The following is a 14,533-nucleotide window of genomic DNA, read 5'->3' on the forward strand; positions in this document are numbered from 1 at the left end:
TACTGTACCTGCAGAGAATGGGTTAATAAATGATGGAAAATAGCACAATTGATCAAATTTGCAGAGCTAGTCAGACTAAGGAATTGAAGGGGGGGGTATATTTTAAACAATATTAACTTTTTATTGAATATTGGAAAATAGATATCAATATGTAAAACTTCCTCTTTATTACAAAATAGATTTATATCTAATTGTATTTCTCTCCCTCTCAAGGTGATTGTATATTATATATTAGTTTTATACTGTATAAAACCAATATACTGTTTTAGAAGTATTTTGAAAATGTGGATTGTGTATATATTATAATTTTTAAAAAATACAGTACAGCAGCGTACTGGAGGGGCAGGGTATAAATATTAGGTATGTGCCAAAATGCAATCCAGACACCTGAATCGCAGGCACATCCCTTTAAAAAACTATGGCTTACAGAGCCCCTTTAAAGCAGAGGAGAGCCGGTCCATACCAGCTCCTTCTCTGATCACTACCATTGCCATACTCCCAGTGCTCCCCCCAGGATTAACTGCTTGCTGGTGAGGTATCTCCCATGCAAATGGCCATCCATGCATGCCAGCATTGTGCAGAAGCAGCTGGGAGACACCCCACTGGCATGCAGTTAATCTGGAGGTAGCGCTGGGAGTATGGCAGTGGCGGCAATCAGAGGAGGAGCAGGTATGGAGCTGTTCTCTTCTGCTTTAAAGTAGCTCTGTAAGCCCTTGTTTTTAAAGGGAGGTGCCCGCGATTCGGGCATCCATATCATGTTTTGGTGCATACCTAATTAGAGATAAACCACCTCTACTAAATATTTTAAATAAATGAATGAATACTTAGATAAATAGAGAGCCTAACAAGCCAAGCCAAAGTTGGTTAGATGTCAGAGACATTTGCTGGTTCAGTTACAACACAATTTAGATTTTCATGAACAAACCTGAAGGAGCTTTTGGATTATTGCACTCCCCTGAAGGAGAAGGAGAATTTTTGTTCTCATGTTGTGTCATTATATTTGAACCAGGCCAGTGTTTGTTGTTGGGATGGGTGCAAAAATGGGTTTTTTAAAGCAAAAACATTAATTGTGTAAATTATTTTCCCTGATTTTTTTAAAAAAATCAATGCTAAATTGCTGTTTCTACTTTATACTTCTTTTAATTGTAGGCATGGTTAACAATGTTTGTCACTGAGATTATATGGATAGGATTGCAAGATATAAACTATGATTATGTATGGGCTTGGTCGCATGAAGATAATGCATCAAAAGCATTGGAATGGTATGTATCATGGTAGTCTAGTTCCCTAGTGTTATAGCAGTTGGCAGCACAAGCAAACCTGTGACTTGAACTCAGTTGTATAGTACATTATTTGCACGTGTGTGCAATATCCTGCCTCAGCAAAACTTATTCAGATCATGCTGAAGATCTCATTTGGTATAAAGTGACTCTGATGGTATTCTGACATCAGCTAAAAACATTATTCTTCCAAGCCTATTGAGTGTTAGATCCTGGTGTACAGTACTGCTCTGGTTTTATGGTTTTATATTTGCTTTGCTCCTCTGTTATCAGAGGATATCATTTTTCTAATTGATATCCGCTTTGGGAGCTGTGGTCAAAAAAACAGACATTAAATAATACAATTAAAGCAGTAATGGTCTGGAGTAATATTTAGGGTAAAAATGCACTCTAGGACTGGTTAAATATAATTTTTTTCCTACTCACATTTAAATTGTTTATCTGCTACTGGTTTGGAGAGCAGACTAGTAAGGGCAAGGCATTCTTGTTTTGCTGCTGTATCACAGAATGATTTTGGCTTTGGCAGTAAGGTCAAAGCAGCAGTCGGGTGTCCTCCCATATCATAGAACAGGGGTTCCCAATCTTTGTAAACTGCAGCTCAGGTACCCTATAGAGATTTTGTGTTTGTTAAATGTTACAGTTATGAGGTAGGCTACTCCAGTCACTGGCTTATGTCCAGCCTAAGTTACTCATGTGTACTCCTATTGAAATGCATAGGACAAGTAAACAACGGAGTACTCAGTGCTAATTTTCTGAAGCTTGTCTGAGGGGAGGGGTACGCTGAGCTTCAGCACATAGCCAGCTATTCAGGAGCAGAAAACATTGCAGTAGACACATTGCTGACAATGTGTCACCTTCAAGCTGGCGATCCTCAAATGGGGAACAAATAGCATGGATGCAGCATGGGAAGGTAGAAGAGCTCCGAGGACCCATGGGAGCCCTACAAGTAGGCATGTGCATGGAACCACAGAGGCGTGGTCCGGTACCGAGGGGAGTGTGGCTTTAAGGGTGGGGGGTAGTACTCTCCCCCCGCCGCTCTTCCCCCTCTGGCGCTGGACTTTGCTAAAACGTTTTTGGGGCGGCAGAGTTCCTCCCTGCTGCCCCTGCCCCCATCGTTGTCTCCTGAGAATACAAGCAGTAGAAGCTTGGGCCACAGAAACACCCGTCGTGGCACGTAGTCCCGGAGGGGGAAGAGCAGCGGGGGGCGGGGGAGTACTACCCCCTGCCCTTAAAGCCACACTCCCTCTCCCCGCTGGACCAGCCGAATTCCGGACCGGTCTGGAGGCCTCTTGCATGGCCCCGGACCAGTCCATGCACACCCCTACCTACAAGTACCCTCTCCCCATTTGGAATGCCTGTCATAGAATATTATCTGGCTTTGGTAGTACTGTAAATTATCTGTTTAGTGGACATTATCAGGATTCCACTCCTGTGAAGTTGTTAGCTAGTCCTCCTTTCTCAGTATGGCACATACAGTACCAGCTAGTACCTATGGTATAGTCATAAATTACCATGCTCAAAGGATTGGGTTGGATAGGGGTAACTAGGTGAATGCACTCTCCCTGTTTGCCCCTGCCTCCATTCCCCTCCCCTTCCTTGGTTGTATCCTTTTTGTCTGTTTCCAGAATGTAAGCCCTTTGGGTCACAGGCACATACTTGGATGGGCACTACATAAATAAATAATGGACTCTGCATAGGTTCACATATGGGAGCTGTACATATGTAGGTTGATTTACAGAATATTGTACAGTTTTGTGGAGTGAAAACTTTCTTCTTTCTCTTCCTGTCAGGTAATGGATTTGGTGCCAGTTGTGGGATAGGGCAAGCACCTCAACCACACAGTTCCTTTTCTGCTGAAGTTGAAGCTTCTTGACTTCCCTCTAAAGCTGGAGTGTTTCTTTTTCTGGTCATTTATCTGTGTAGATAAGACTATGAGGCTATTCTCACAATGGGGGAAAACTGGGCTAAAGGAGCCCAGCCTGGTTTTCCACCATCGTGAGAACCACCGGGCTCATGGCCAAGCCTGGTGGTTCTCTGGCGGCTAGCCCGCCAAAGAAGCCCTCCCCTTAAATGGGGTTAGAGGAGTGAGCACTCCACAAACCCGTTTTCCCGATTGTGAGTCACCACAGCATGGCTCTGCGCTGTGGCGACTTGTGAGGAGACCCCTGCCAGGAGGCTAAAACAAGTCTCCTGGTCTCGAGGGTCTCCTCAGGATGCCCCATGCACTTGTGCAGGGCATCCTGGGACTTCTGAGACCAGGCGGCCCCTGATCCCTGCAGCGCCTACCGGCTCCGTGACAGAGCCGGTAGTTGGCTGCCCAGCAACGAGCGACTGCTTGTCTGCAGGGAGAGCGGGCTAAGCCGGCTCTCCACACTAATCATGTGGACAGCCTCTACGAGCTGTTAGTTTTTTTCTTACTCTCCCCTTTCAAGTAAAGGGATCAGTTTTCATTGTTAACAATCAACCTCCTTGCAGTTTCCTCCTCCTGATTCTTGTCTCCTTACCTGGCAGTGATAACAACAAACTCTGTTCCTGAAGCTTTGATTAGGTCTTAGAATGCTGCAGGAACAGTGTTCTTGGTACTGGGCTTGGATGCAGGCACTCAGAATGCTTCTGAAAGGCCTAATGGAGTACAGGAACAGCTGTACTATCACATTCAGCACCAATAGGTACATATCAGCAGGAAAAGGAAACAGGTGACTCTGCCACTAGAGAGTGCTGGCTCTGGGACAAAATAATTATGAGTTGGACCTGAACTTCAGAGAGTTTTGAGTTCAACTCATAATTGGCCCAGAAGTTCCTAATTCCAATCCTTGGCTGCATCCCTCATTTTTATGGTATAGTATGCATGGGGCTCTTCAAAGGATTAGTGGAGTGGTGGTGGTAATTTACCTAGTCAGATGACCATGTCATCTTTTTAACCTTTATTGCAAGATGTTCCAAGTCTTTAAAAATAAATCTTATACACTGAGAGGCACTATCAGTGAATCTTGTTTGAAGGCTATCCCATGACGAAAGCCCTGGCAATACTTAGTGGCCTCCTCAGCCCTGACTGTCTCATTTAAGGCATGTGACCCTTACCAGCACTGGCATGACCAGATCTGCAGTACCCAAGGAGTTGCTAAGGAGCACTAAATATAGTGCTTTCTCTTCTACCTGAGGCCCACTGGAACCAAAAGTGCTCAGGAAAGGGTTGCATAGTTTGTTCCACAATGGCTCAGATTTAAAGAAGCCTTCTAAGGTGGTATTGAAAATTTCAGCTCCCGCAGAACTCTCAACACCCTTAACTAGTAAGAGGGATTGTAAGTCCCAAAAGAGAATGGCTGAGAACAATGTGTTCCCCTCAGCTTCATTAGAAAAGGTGGAAAAACAGCACCAAGCATATCTTCAAGAGAGCCATAAAGATCCATTGTTTAAGCCTAACTTTTAATTTTTAACTGGTTTTAATGAGTTTTATGTTAATATTTTAAACGGTTTTTATTTTTGATTGTGAACTGCCCTGAGCTGTTTTATGGTGGGTGGTATACAGGTGAAATAAATAAAAATAAAATATCTTTATTTCAGTCTCTGAAATTGTGACGCTGCCCTTAGGGGGGGAAAAGTCAGGTTACAATTGCTTCTCTGCCCCATGGCATTTGTGCTATGGGTTTCTTCAGGGTTCCATCTGGTCTCCTATAGTGTTTAAAATTTACCAGAAACTGCTGGATGAAATCATCCATTGATGTGGAGTAAAGTATATTTGGCATGCTTATGAAAAACATCTGTGTATCTTCTTTTCATTGAATCCATGTATGGCTGGAGTCGGTGATGAGGTGTTGTTTAATCTAGGTAGGACTGGAGTGCTTTTTGTTGGTGACATAAGCCACCTTCAAGAAAGTGCATTCTGAAGCCCTGTCCTGATGCTCAGAAGCCGTACTCACCTGCTGCCACAACCTGCTGTTGTGTGGACAACACTGTCCACACTTACAGTGTTGGTCTGAAGAGAGAAACACTGTAACCATGGACAGATTATTTCTGTGATGCCTCTGCATGCAAACACCGTAAGAGTGAGGTTTCTGAGTGTGTCAGTACTGGGGTAGGGTTTATGGGCCTGCTGTCAAGATGCTGTACAAGAATATAATGTCCCCTTTTTAAAAACACCCGAATAGGGTTCCTGTTGACTAAGAATCTGGAATTTGACCCTGTGTTCCCTCTAAGGCAGGTCTGCACAACATAAGACCCAGGGGCCGGATCTGGCCCGCAGGGACTTTTTTGCTGGCCCCAGGGGTGGCCCAAAGTATTGTACCTGAGGTGAGATGCAAAATGCCACCTTGCCCCATGGACATGGTGGGGATCAGCCCCCTTTCAAAATTGATCTTTGCAAACATTGAAAGTGCATGGGGGACAGGGAAGAGGAAAGGTTGCCAGGAGCCTCCTCTTACATTCTCATGCTATGGGTAACGAATAATTGCTTTCATTAATATTTTAATGAGTAATTAACAATTGCTTTCATTAATATTTGGCCCCTGCATACCAAGTCATGTTTGGTTTCGGCCCACCAGAGTATTTGACTTGTGCACCCCTGCTCTAAGGCGTGCACACGTGCACTTGCTCATAAGTTTTTTTATGTCCACTCAGTTAATTTTAGATCCTGCTCAGGTTGAATCAGGAAGGCCCCACTCTGAATGCTCATGCACATACACTGCCTGGATTCTGCCCCCCAGAACAAAACTCATTCTGGACCTAGATGAAATAAATTAGAGAGAATAGTGGTTTGACCTATTTTGGATGAAGTTGCATCTGTTTCTAGATTGAAAAGTTGCTTTGTACTTAATACATTGGACCTACCCTAGGATAATCTGTTTAGAATCCAGTGGGATTATTAAATCCATTATTATGCCCAGAAATAGAATGCAGATTATTTCCATAGTTTTGGGAGCATTTCATTTCCAAAGCCCCTTTATAAGTGAACAGTGCCACTATCTTTATATTAAATCTGCCTTATATTATTGATATAGATATATTTATATTAAACTGACTTGAAGGATGCCAATGTGAAGAATTGACATCAGGGTAACTGACATTTTCTTAAGAGTTAAGCATTTGATTCTAATGATTTATAGTACTTGTCAAGTGTACTAATACAAGGCCTAGTTACATGAATCTGGATTATATTTGATTGATTCCATATATTTTCAATCAATCTTTAGTATGGTCTTAGACCAGCATAAAGGAAAAGGAGCATGTCACAGGTGGTATAAAAAAATAATTAAAAGCAGTTAAAAATGATAGAACCTATCCCTATTAGCATAAATCTATGAGTCACTGTAAAGAGCAGTAAAGGAATGGTAAAATTGCTAAAACAGTAGCATGAGAACTATAGAGTCACAGTAGGCCCAAAATCTATAGGATACTGTTAAAGGTTACATGCTATAAATTTGCTGCAATGCTAGAATCTGTAAAACAATGTCTATAAAATATTAAAAGATAAACTGAGACAGTAAAAGCGGTAGCGATGAATAACTGAAGAATTAGTTCTTGCTGGCAGTCAGAGCTTGGAAATTTTGTATACTGCCACACAGAACTTGTCAACATTGTATGTTAGAGAAATATTACAGTCTGAAAGTAATAGGGAGATATAGGTATAGCCTGAGCGTCCTGGTGACCTGTCAAGTAGTGGGAGAATAAGGGCATTTCGTGCATCTCTACAAAATAGGCAATAAAGGAGACATGCTCGATAGTTTCAACTTGCCCTGAGCTGCAGGGACATAGACATTTTGGGAAAGGGATCTTCCTTCAAGGACAGCCGAGGGAAGAGTGTCACGGTGTACCGGAGTAAAGGCCCTTCTAGATTAGTATATTGCTAAGCATGGTGTTCCTCACCTTTTAGAGATGCATTTGAATGATAATGATATTGGGCGTGTTTTGGTCCAGCTGCTGTGCTCATTGGTCCAGCACTGGCATCTGGCTATGTCTGGCTGGTGTGGCCGAAGTAGATTGGCTTGGACATCAAAGAATGACATGATGCCTATTCATGCCCTTTCTAGATTACACAGTGCCCAGTCCAAAAAGGAGCTAAAGCACTCAAACGCTGAACAAGAGATGGAACATCTCATAGGCAGCACCCGGTCCATTTAGAAGGCATCATCAAAAGAAAATCCCAACAGATCAAAGTCAGCTGGGTGAATTGGCAAAAGCCGGAAGGCTGACTTTATGTAGTATTTCGCCATTAAAGTCCCCACCCCCTGGGACTGAATCATACCCACTGCTGATTCGAGTGAAGCATACTGTACAGAGCATAAATGCTGAGGTATAGCATCATTCACAGAACTACCTGCAGGAAAAAGATAAGTGATGTATCAAGCAATACTCACTTACCACTTTCTTAGAAACCACCCCCAAGGGAGAAATCCTTAAATTAGGTAAAGGCAGTACAGAAAAGGGGCCCAAGACCCTCCCTTATCAAACACCTCCTTGTTAATCTTCTCCTGAATGATATGTTCCATTCCTTCTATTGATTTCAAGTTCCTGGCCCAAGAGGCCACCCTCGAGCCCTGGTAAGCCATAACAGAAACTTTCCCAAAGATAAAGAATATCCTATACCAGTGGGTAACGTCGTAACAACAGTCCAAAGAGGGCCGAACTTCATAGGACTAGGTCCTTTTTGAAGCAGGGAGAGACCTAGCCAAGACGTTGAGACCTAGCCAAATCCTTTCAGCCAGAACGCCAACATTTACCCCTCTGGCAAGCACTGAAAGAATGGGATCCACCACAAATTGAACATGCATGATGATACGGACAATGGGGACATGAGCAAACACCGTTAGGCCCAGCCCAAATTCTTGGTTGGGGACAATCCCACGGAAGGGAAAGGTCGAAGACTGAATGACACTGAAATGATTCATCATAGCGGGACCAAGCAGGCCCACTAGATTCCGAAAGTGCATGATAAACGACATCAAGGTATTTTATCATAGACACTGCCCGTGCCGGTTGTTTTTGCAAGATCACACCCATGTAAACCATGTACCCGACTAAGCAGTTTGACCAATTATGGTCAACCGTTTTAACCTTAAATTTCCCTTTATCACTAGCATCAGCTTTATCACCCTCCTGGGGCTCAGATTCCCGATATAATAAAGAGAACATGTCTACATATTTGTTCTTCCAAATGTTTTCCTTAGTTGAAAGAAGCAAGTGGACCCCCAGAGGCAAGGATACATCGCCATGAGGGTAAAATTCAATATGTTCATCCATAGGATCCTCCCTAGCCACTGTTTCCTGGGAGCCAGGACCAAGCCCTGATGGCCTTTCCCCACATTCGCTCCTACAGTGTTAACTGGGAAGCAAGCGAAACCTTTCTTGCTGCATCTGCTCCACCAGTAGGTGAAATACCAGCTCAAGCAGCCAGAAGAAATCCTGGCCCAGGAGGCCAAACAGGCAAACCACCCCAAACCTGAGACAAATGTCCCACCCAAGGAGGGTAAGCATACATTATATCATACTCACCCATGGGCCCAGTATCAGAATCAAGAAAATCGAACTGGAGGTTTTTCAACAACAGCTACTTCTTAACTGGACCCTTTCTCCAAAGCATCAAGCCTGGCCTTGATAGACTGTAAAAGTTGCAGCAGTTGGTCAGCCTGACTTGCTGCTTTGGAAGTTCTTTTAGCCTGAGAACTAGAGGTCTCGCCTTCCGTCACCTTCTTTCTTGCCTCCAAGGCATCAAGCTGAGACAGAATTTGAGCCATAACAATCTGCCCCTCATCCTCTGAAGAAGCAAAGTCCAGGGGCTGGACTGGCTGACGGACTGGACATTTAGAAGCTTGCCCTGCCATCAGGTTAACAAATTGTAGCGAACCGCACGCTGCTTTGCCCTCAGAGTGACTATGGGTGATTGAAAGGAGCTGGCTAGTTATGCTTATACTGGATGGCCAGAGGCACGTGTTAGGAGAGTCAAGATGGCGGACCCAAGATGTCTGCTTCAAAGGGCTGAGAGCACAACTGCGCCCCCTGCAGAAGCTGTATATGGGGGGAGCCGTATATGAGAAGTGGTTTTAGATTTACCCTTAGATTTCCCAGGACATTTTTAGGGGCCATATCTTAATAAACCTCTTCTCTTTCTCATATATATAATTTTGAACCACCATGCAATGAATTGTAATAGAGATCCAAATGTATTAATTACCACAAAATTAATTATCCCCTTTAAAAAATTTCTTTATTTTTTAATCTGACTTCAGGTATTAAGTGTACATAACAATGTGTGCATATGAATGCATATGCCTGATGATGTCACCTGTGTGTGTGTGTGTGTGTGTGTATGTGTGTGTATGAATTCAACCTTCACACCACCAGTGCATCTTAAACCTCAACTATTAATTATCAGTGTTCAATACAATTATATCATTAAATTAACAAGTATCAACAATATGTTCCAAGAACGAGGCCATGAGAAGCCAAGGGAACCACTACTGGAATGTAACCATTAATAAATTACATAACAAACAGCTCAACTCAAAATTATGGAAGCAGACAGAAAGGACATTGAAAATAAACAAACACTCATAACAGTTATTGCTTAGAAGTATCCTAGGAGAAAGGAAGGAAAGGGACATAAGGAACCGCCACTATGGGCTTAAAAGCCCTGAACCAGAGCAGCAGTCTCCCCGTCAAAGGGGAGACGCTGCAGAGTCACCCAGTGGAGTGTTTGGAGCTGCCCCCTTGTCCTGCCACTGAACCTCTCCCTTGCCCAGTCGCCAAGGAACAACAGCCCTCAAAAGCCGCCACTGCCGCCATCACTAGAAGCCACCAGAGCCCCAAACTTGCCCCGCTGTCAGGTTAACAAACTGTAGTGAACTACACACTGCTTTGCCCTCAGAGTGATTGACCCTTCTCATCAAAGGGCCGGGAGCACCCCTCCACCAGAAGCCGTATATAGGAAGCTGTATACGGGGAGTGGTCTTGCTAGGGTGATCTGCTGTGATGGGCCAGAATAGGGCTGTCTTTGGTCCTGACTGCTTGAATAAGGCGTGATCAAGCAGCTTTCATAGCATCTCTCTTCTTGTGTTTGAGTAGTTGTTTGTATTGCCTCTTCTGCGTGAAGACGTCCGTCATTAGTTTTGCTAGCCTTGGTGTTTTAGTTAGCTATGGCCTTTTTCTTTGCTTTTCTTTCCTTTTTTGCCTCAACATATTTGGAGTCAAACCATGATTTGGAGCAATGCTGGTAAGGCTTGGGATGGCCATTGTTTCTGTGGGTTAAGTGTTTTTGTAGCTCCTGCATTAGGTTGCTATAGCTTTCAAGGAAAAATTAGAGGAATCTGCAGATAACAGGGAGAGATGAACTGATTGAAAGTGTTATTGCATTGTCCGGTTGGGTGGACCATTTGATGCGGCAGGTTCTTCCCGCTGGTAAGATGCAAGGTTGGTTAAGAGCCTCTGCGTTTTGCTGCTGGGCAAAAGGTTTCAAGTGCAGGGACAAGACAGGCCCTGGTCAGAGGATGACTATGGCTCCTCCTTGGGCTCAGAGGCTGAGCCGGTGTACTGAACACCATTTGGATCCTTCATCAGAGAAGAATGTACACTTTTTGCCATCCATATCTCCTACCAAGGAATTGAAGATGTATCATATTCAAATAACAGAAATGGTTGAGGCCTCGGGCCTCGAAATAAAACATACAAACTACAGAGGCGAAGGACCCCATGGCTACTTCTCAATCTGTGCAACCAGTAGCACTACCAGTGTTACTTGTAGTATCCAAAGCTGCACATCCTGCTTGGGAAGTGCTTCAGACCTCAACACCAACTTATAAAAGATTGGAGGGTTTTTACTGGGTGAAGGAGGAGGACTGTTCCTTCTTAGTTAAGCACCCTACTCCTAATTCCTTAGTGACTGATTGTGCAACCTCTTCCAAATCGGGTCACCATCACACATCTCCAGTTGACAAAGAGGGATGAAAGACTGATGTCATGGGAAGAAAAGTTTATTCAACAGCATGCTTATCCATCAAAATTGCTAACTGTGTTGCCTATATGGTGAAATACCATCGCTCTTAGTGGGAGAAATTATTCCAGGATGTAGAGTCACTAACAGAGGAAGATTTCAGGAAAAGGTTTGCAGATACTTTTGCAAAATCCACAAACATTACATGGCAACATTTAAGGAAAGTATGCCGTCAAGTCGGTGTCGACCCCTGGCAACCACAGAGCCCTGTGGTTGTTTTTGGTAGAATACAGGGGGGGTTACTATTGCCATCTCCCATGCAGTATGAAATGAGGCCTTTCAGCATCTTCCTATATCGCTGATGCCCAATAGAGTGGTTTCCCATTGTCTGGGAGACATACCAGCGGGGATTCGAACTGGCAACCTCTGACTTGCTAGTCAAGGCATTTCCCTGCTGTGCCATTAGGCGGCTATGGCAGCGGTGAAACACTGCTAAACATCAAGCAGAGACTGAATCCACGGCCATGTCTGCAGCCATATCCATCCGACAGCATGCTTGGTCCATTCTACGAACATACAAAATAAGATGAAAGACAAAACTGAAGGATTACCTTTGGATGGCAAAGGCCTCTTCGGTGAGGAGACTGACAGTACGATGAAAAAACAAAAGTAAGTATACTGCAAAGTCTTTCACATCCATGGCTGCTCAGTCTTGTTCATCTTCCCAGTACAGACCTTATGGCTGTCAAAACAACCCTTCAAGTCAACAGAATGCAGAGATTTAAAAAAACCCTATTGTCAATATCAATGCAGGGTTGGACAAAAACCAAAACAACAACCGGGGTGTGTGTGTGTGTCTCATAATAAGCAGCAAGATCCCAACAAGCAGCATCTTTGATGCCTGGACCAGTCTACTGGTTCCAACCCTATCCTCCACTTCCATAAAACTATCACACTATGCACCTGCATGGCAAACCATAAAAAACAAGTGGGTATTACACACAGTAAATATGGGTTATGCAGTAGAGTTCAAGACCTTGCCAGTTACACAGGCATCAGATACATGCCTGCAACATCTGCTTTAATGGAGGAAGTTAAGGTTTTGTTGGGAAAGGGTACAATTGCCCCTGTATGGTAGACATGTCAGAAGGAGGTTTCTACTCTTGTTATTTCCAAATCCCAAAATGGGATCATCGTATCTGTCCAATAATGAACTTGAGATGGCTCAGCAAGCATGTCCAAACCAGGAGGTTTTGCATGATAACATTGCAAGGTGTCCTGCCTCTCCTTTACAAGGAGGAATGGCTTGCAACATTGGATCTAAAGGACACATACTTTCATACAGGCATACAAGAAGATCACAGAAAGTACCTACAGTTCACTGTAGGAAATGTAGTGTGCCAGTGTACTCCCATTCAGATTGTCAACCGCACCCAGAGTGTTTACCAAATGCATGAGTGCAATCATTGCACATCTGAGAACAGAGAGCATGGCAATATTTCCTTTGCTTGATGATTGGCTCATTGCAGCACAGGACAGAGACAAGTTATTTTTCTCAGATATCGTATATATTGTGACTTCTTGAGGACCTGGCGAATTGGGGAAAAATCGCACTTGGATCCTGTAAAGAAGATAAGTTACATTGGAGCTCTTCTAGACCTACCAACAAAAAGGACATACTTATCACCAGAAGACTGCTGCCAACTGATAAGAACATTAACAGAGAGTTTCTGGAGCAAACCAACACAAAAAGCACATCACATCCAGAGGTTGTTGGGGCTAATGACCTCTTGCAACGCAACAACACAATATGTTCATCTGAGGATGTGCCCACTCCAAATGTGGTTCCTCTCTGTGTTCAGACCTAACAGAGACAGCCAGCAGATGAACCTTCAAATTCCCATCTTGGTCCTAAAACCACTAAAATGGTGGACTATAGATACAAACCTACAGGAGGGAGTTCTATTCCAAATTCTGTTTCCCACTGTGCGGGTCATCACTGATGCATCTCTCTCAGGATGGGGGAGGGGCAATGTGGGGAGTGTCAGACAAAAGGTATATGTACAGTGCAACAAAGACAGCTCCATATAAACTCCCTGGAGCGGTTAGCTCTATTCAAGGCTTTAAAATCTTTTTCTCCAATACTACAGGGGAAAGTAGTGCAGATAGAGCTTGACAACACTGCCATTGCCTATTTGAACAGGCAAAGTGGGATGGTCTCCTGCTCCCTTAGTACACTCATTATCCAGATATGGAACTGATGTATTGCTCATCATATCCATATGATTGCCCTGCACATAAAAGGGACAGAGACTCTAGTGGACAATTTGAGCAGGACAGCAGTGGGCTTGCAGCACCACAAATGGGAGATCCATCCAAAGTATATAGCAAAAGTGTTCCAAACTTGGGGGACTCCTTCGTTGGATGTATTTGCAAAAGAGCAGAACAAAAAAATGCCCCAAGTACTGCTCCAGCGCAGGTCAAGGACAAAACTCCATGGGGAATGCATTCCAGCAAAATTGGAGAAAAGGACTCCTATACATGTATCTTCCATATCCATTGCTGAGCAGAGTAGTAGCTAAGGTTCTGCAAGAGAATACCTCCTGCATTCTGCTGAACCCCTGGTGGCCGAGCGAGCCATAGTTTCCACTTCTACACAGACAGTTGAAACGCAGATACTGGTGTCTACCACAATGTCCAGATCTACTATGTGACTTTGAAGCTGACTACATGGACAGTTGGCTTCTAAATAAAATACTATTGAATGAATGAAAAGCTTCCACTAGGCGTAATTACTCTTACAAGTGGAAGCGCTTTCAGTTGTATGCGAGATTAAAGGATTTTAGACCTGAAGATACAACTATTAGGCAAGTGCTTGATAAATTTGAAAAGCACTGGTTTAGCAAATGCCTCTCTAAAAGTCCACCTAGCAGCTATTTCATCAAAACACAAGGGATGGGATGGCAGAACTGTATTTCCCCATCCGGATTGTAAGAGGTTTCTGAAGGGCATAAATAATCTGTACCCTCTGGTGAGACACATGATGGAACAATGGAGTCTGTCATTAGTCCTTTCAACTCTGACTGAGAAACCTTTTGAACCTATGGCAACAACCTCGATGAAGTTAGTTACTCTGAAAACTGATTTTCCTATTGGCTATAACCACTGCAAAAATGGTTAGTGAGTTAACAGATCTGAGAATGGATAAACCATGCACTAGATTCTATCCTGATAAAGTGCTCATGCAGATGGACCCAATTTTCCACCCCAAAGTAATTTCAGATTCCACCTGAATAAGGATATAGTACTTCCCACTTTCTTTAGAAACGCA

At 43.6% G+C, this 14,533-nt stretch overlaps 1 protein-coding gene across 8 annotated transcripts in view; it reads left to right on the top strand.

Annotated features, from left to right (window-relative positions):
- The window catches only part of LOC128345453 (uncharacterized), a 244,597-nt gene that overhangs the window by 100,558 nt on the left and 129,506 nt on the right, over window positions 1–14,533 (top strand). For all 8 annotated transcript variants that reach the window (XM_053297393.1, XM_053297396.1, XM_053297395.1 and 5 more), the window contains one exon: window positions 1,150–1,262. In XM_053297393.1, the coding sequence (XP_053153368.1) occupies window positions 1,150–1,262 (113 nt within the window). The remainder of the gene's footprint in view (window positions 1–1,149; window positions 1,263–14,533) is intronic.

The sequence above is a fragment of the Hemicordylus capensis genome, chromosome 2, assembly GCF_027244095.1.
Source record: "Hemicordylus capensis ecotype Gifberg chromosome 2, rHemCap1.1.pri, whole genome shotgun sequence".
Lineage (NCBI taxonomy): Eukaryota > Metazoa > Chordata > Lepidosauria > Squamata > Cordylidae > Hemicordylus > Hemicordylus capensis.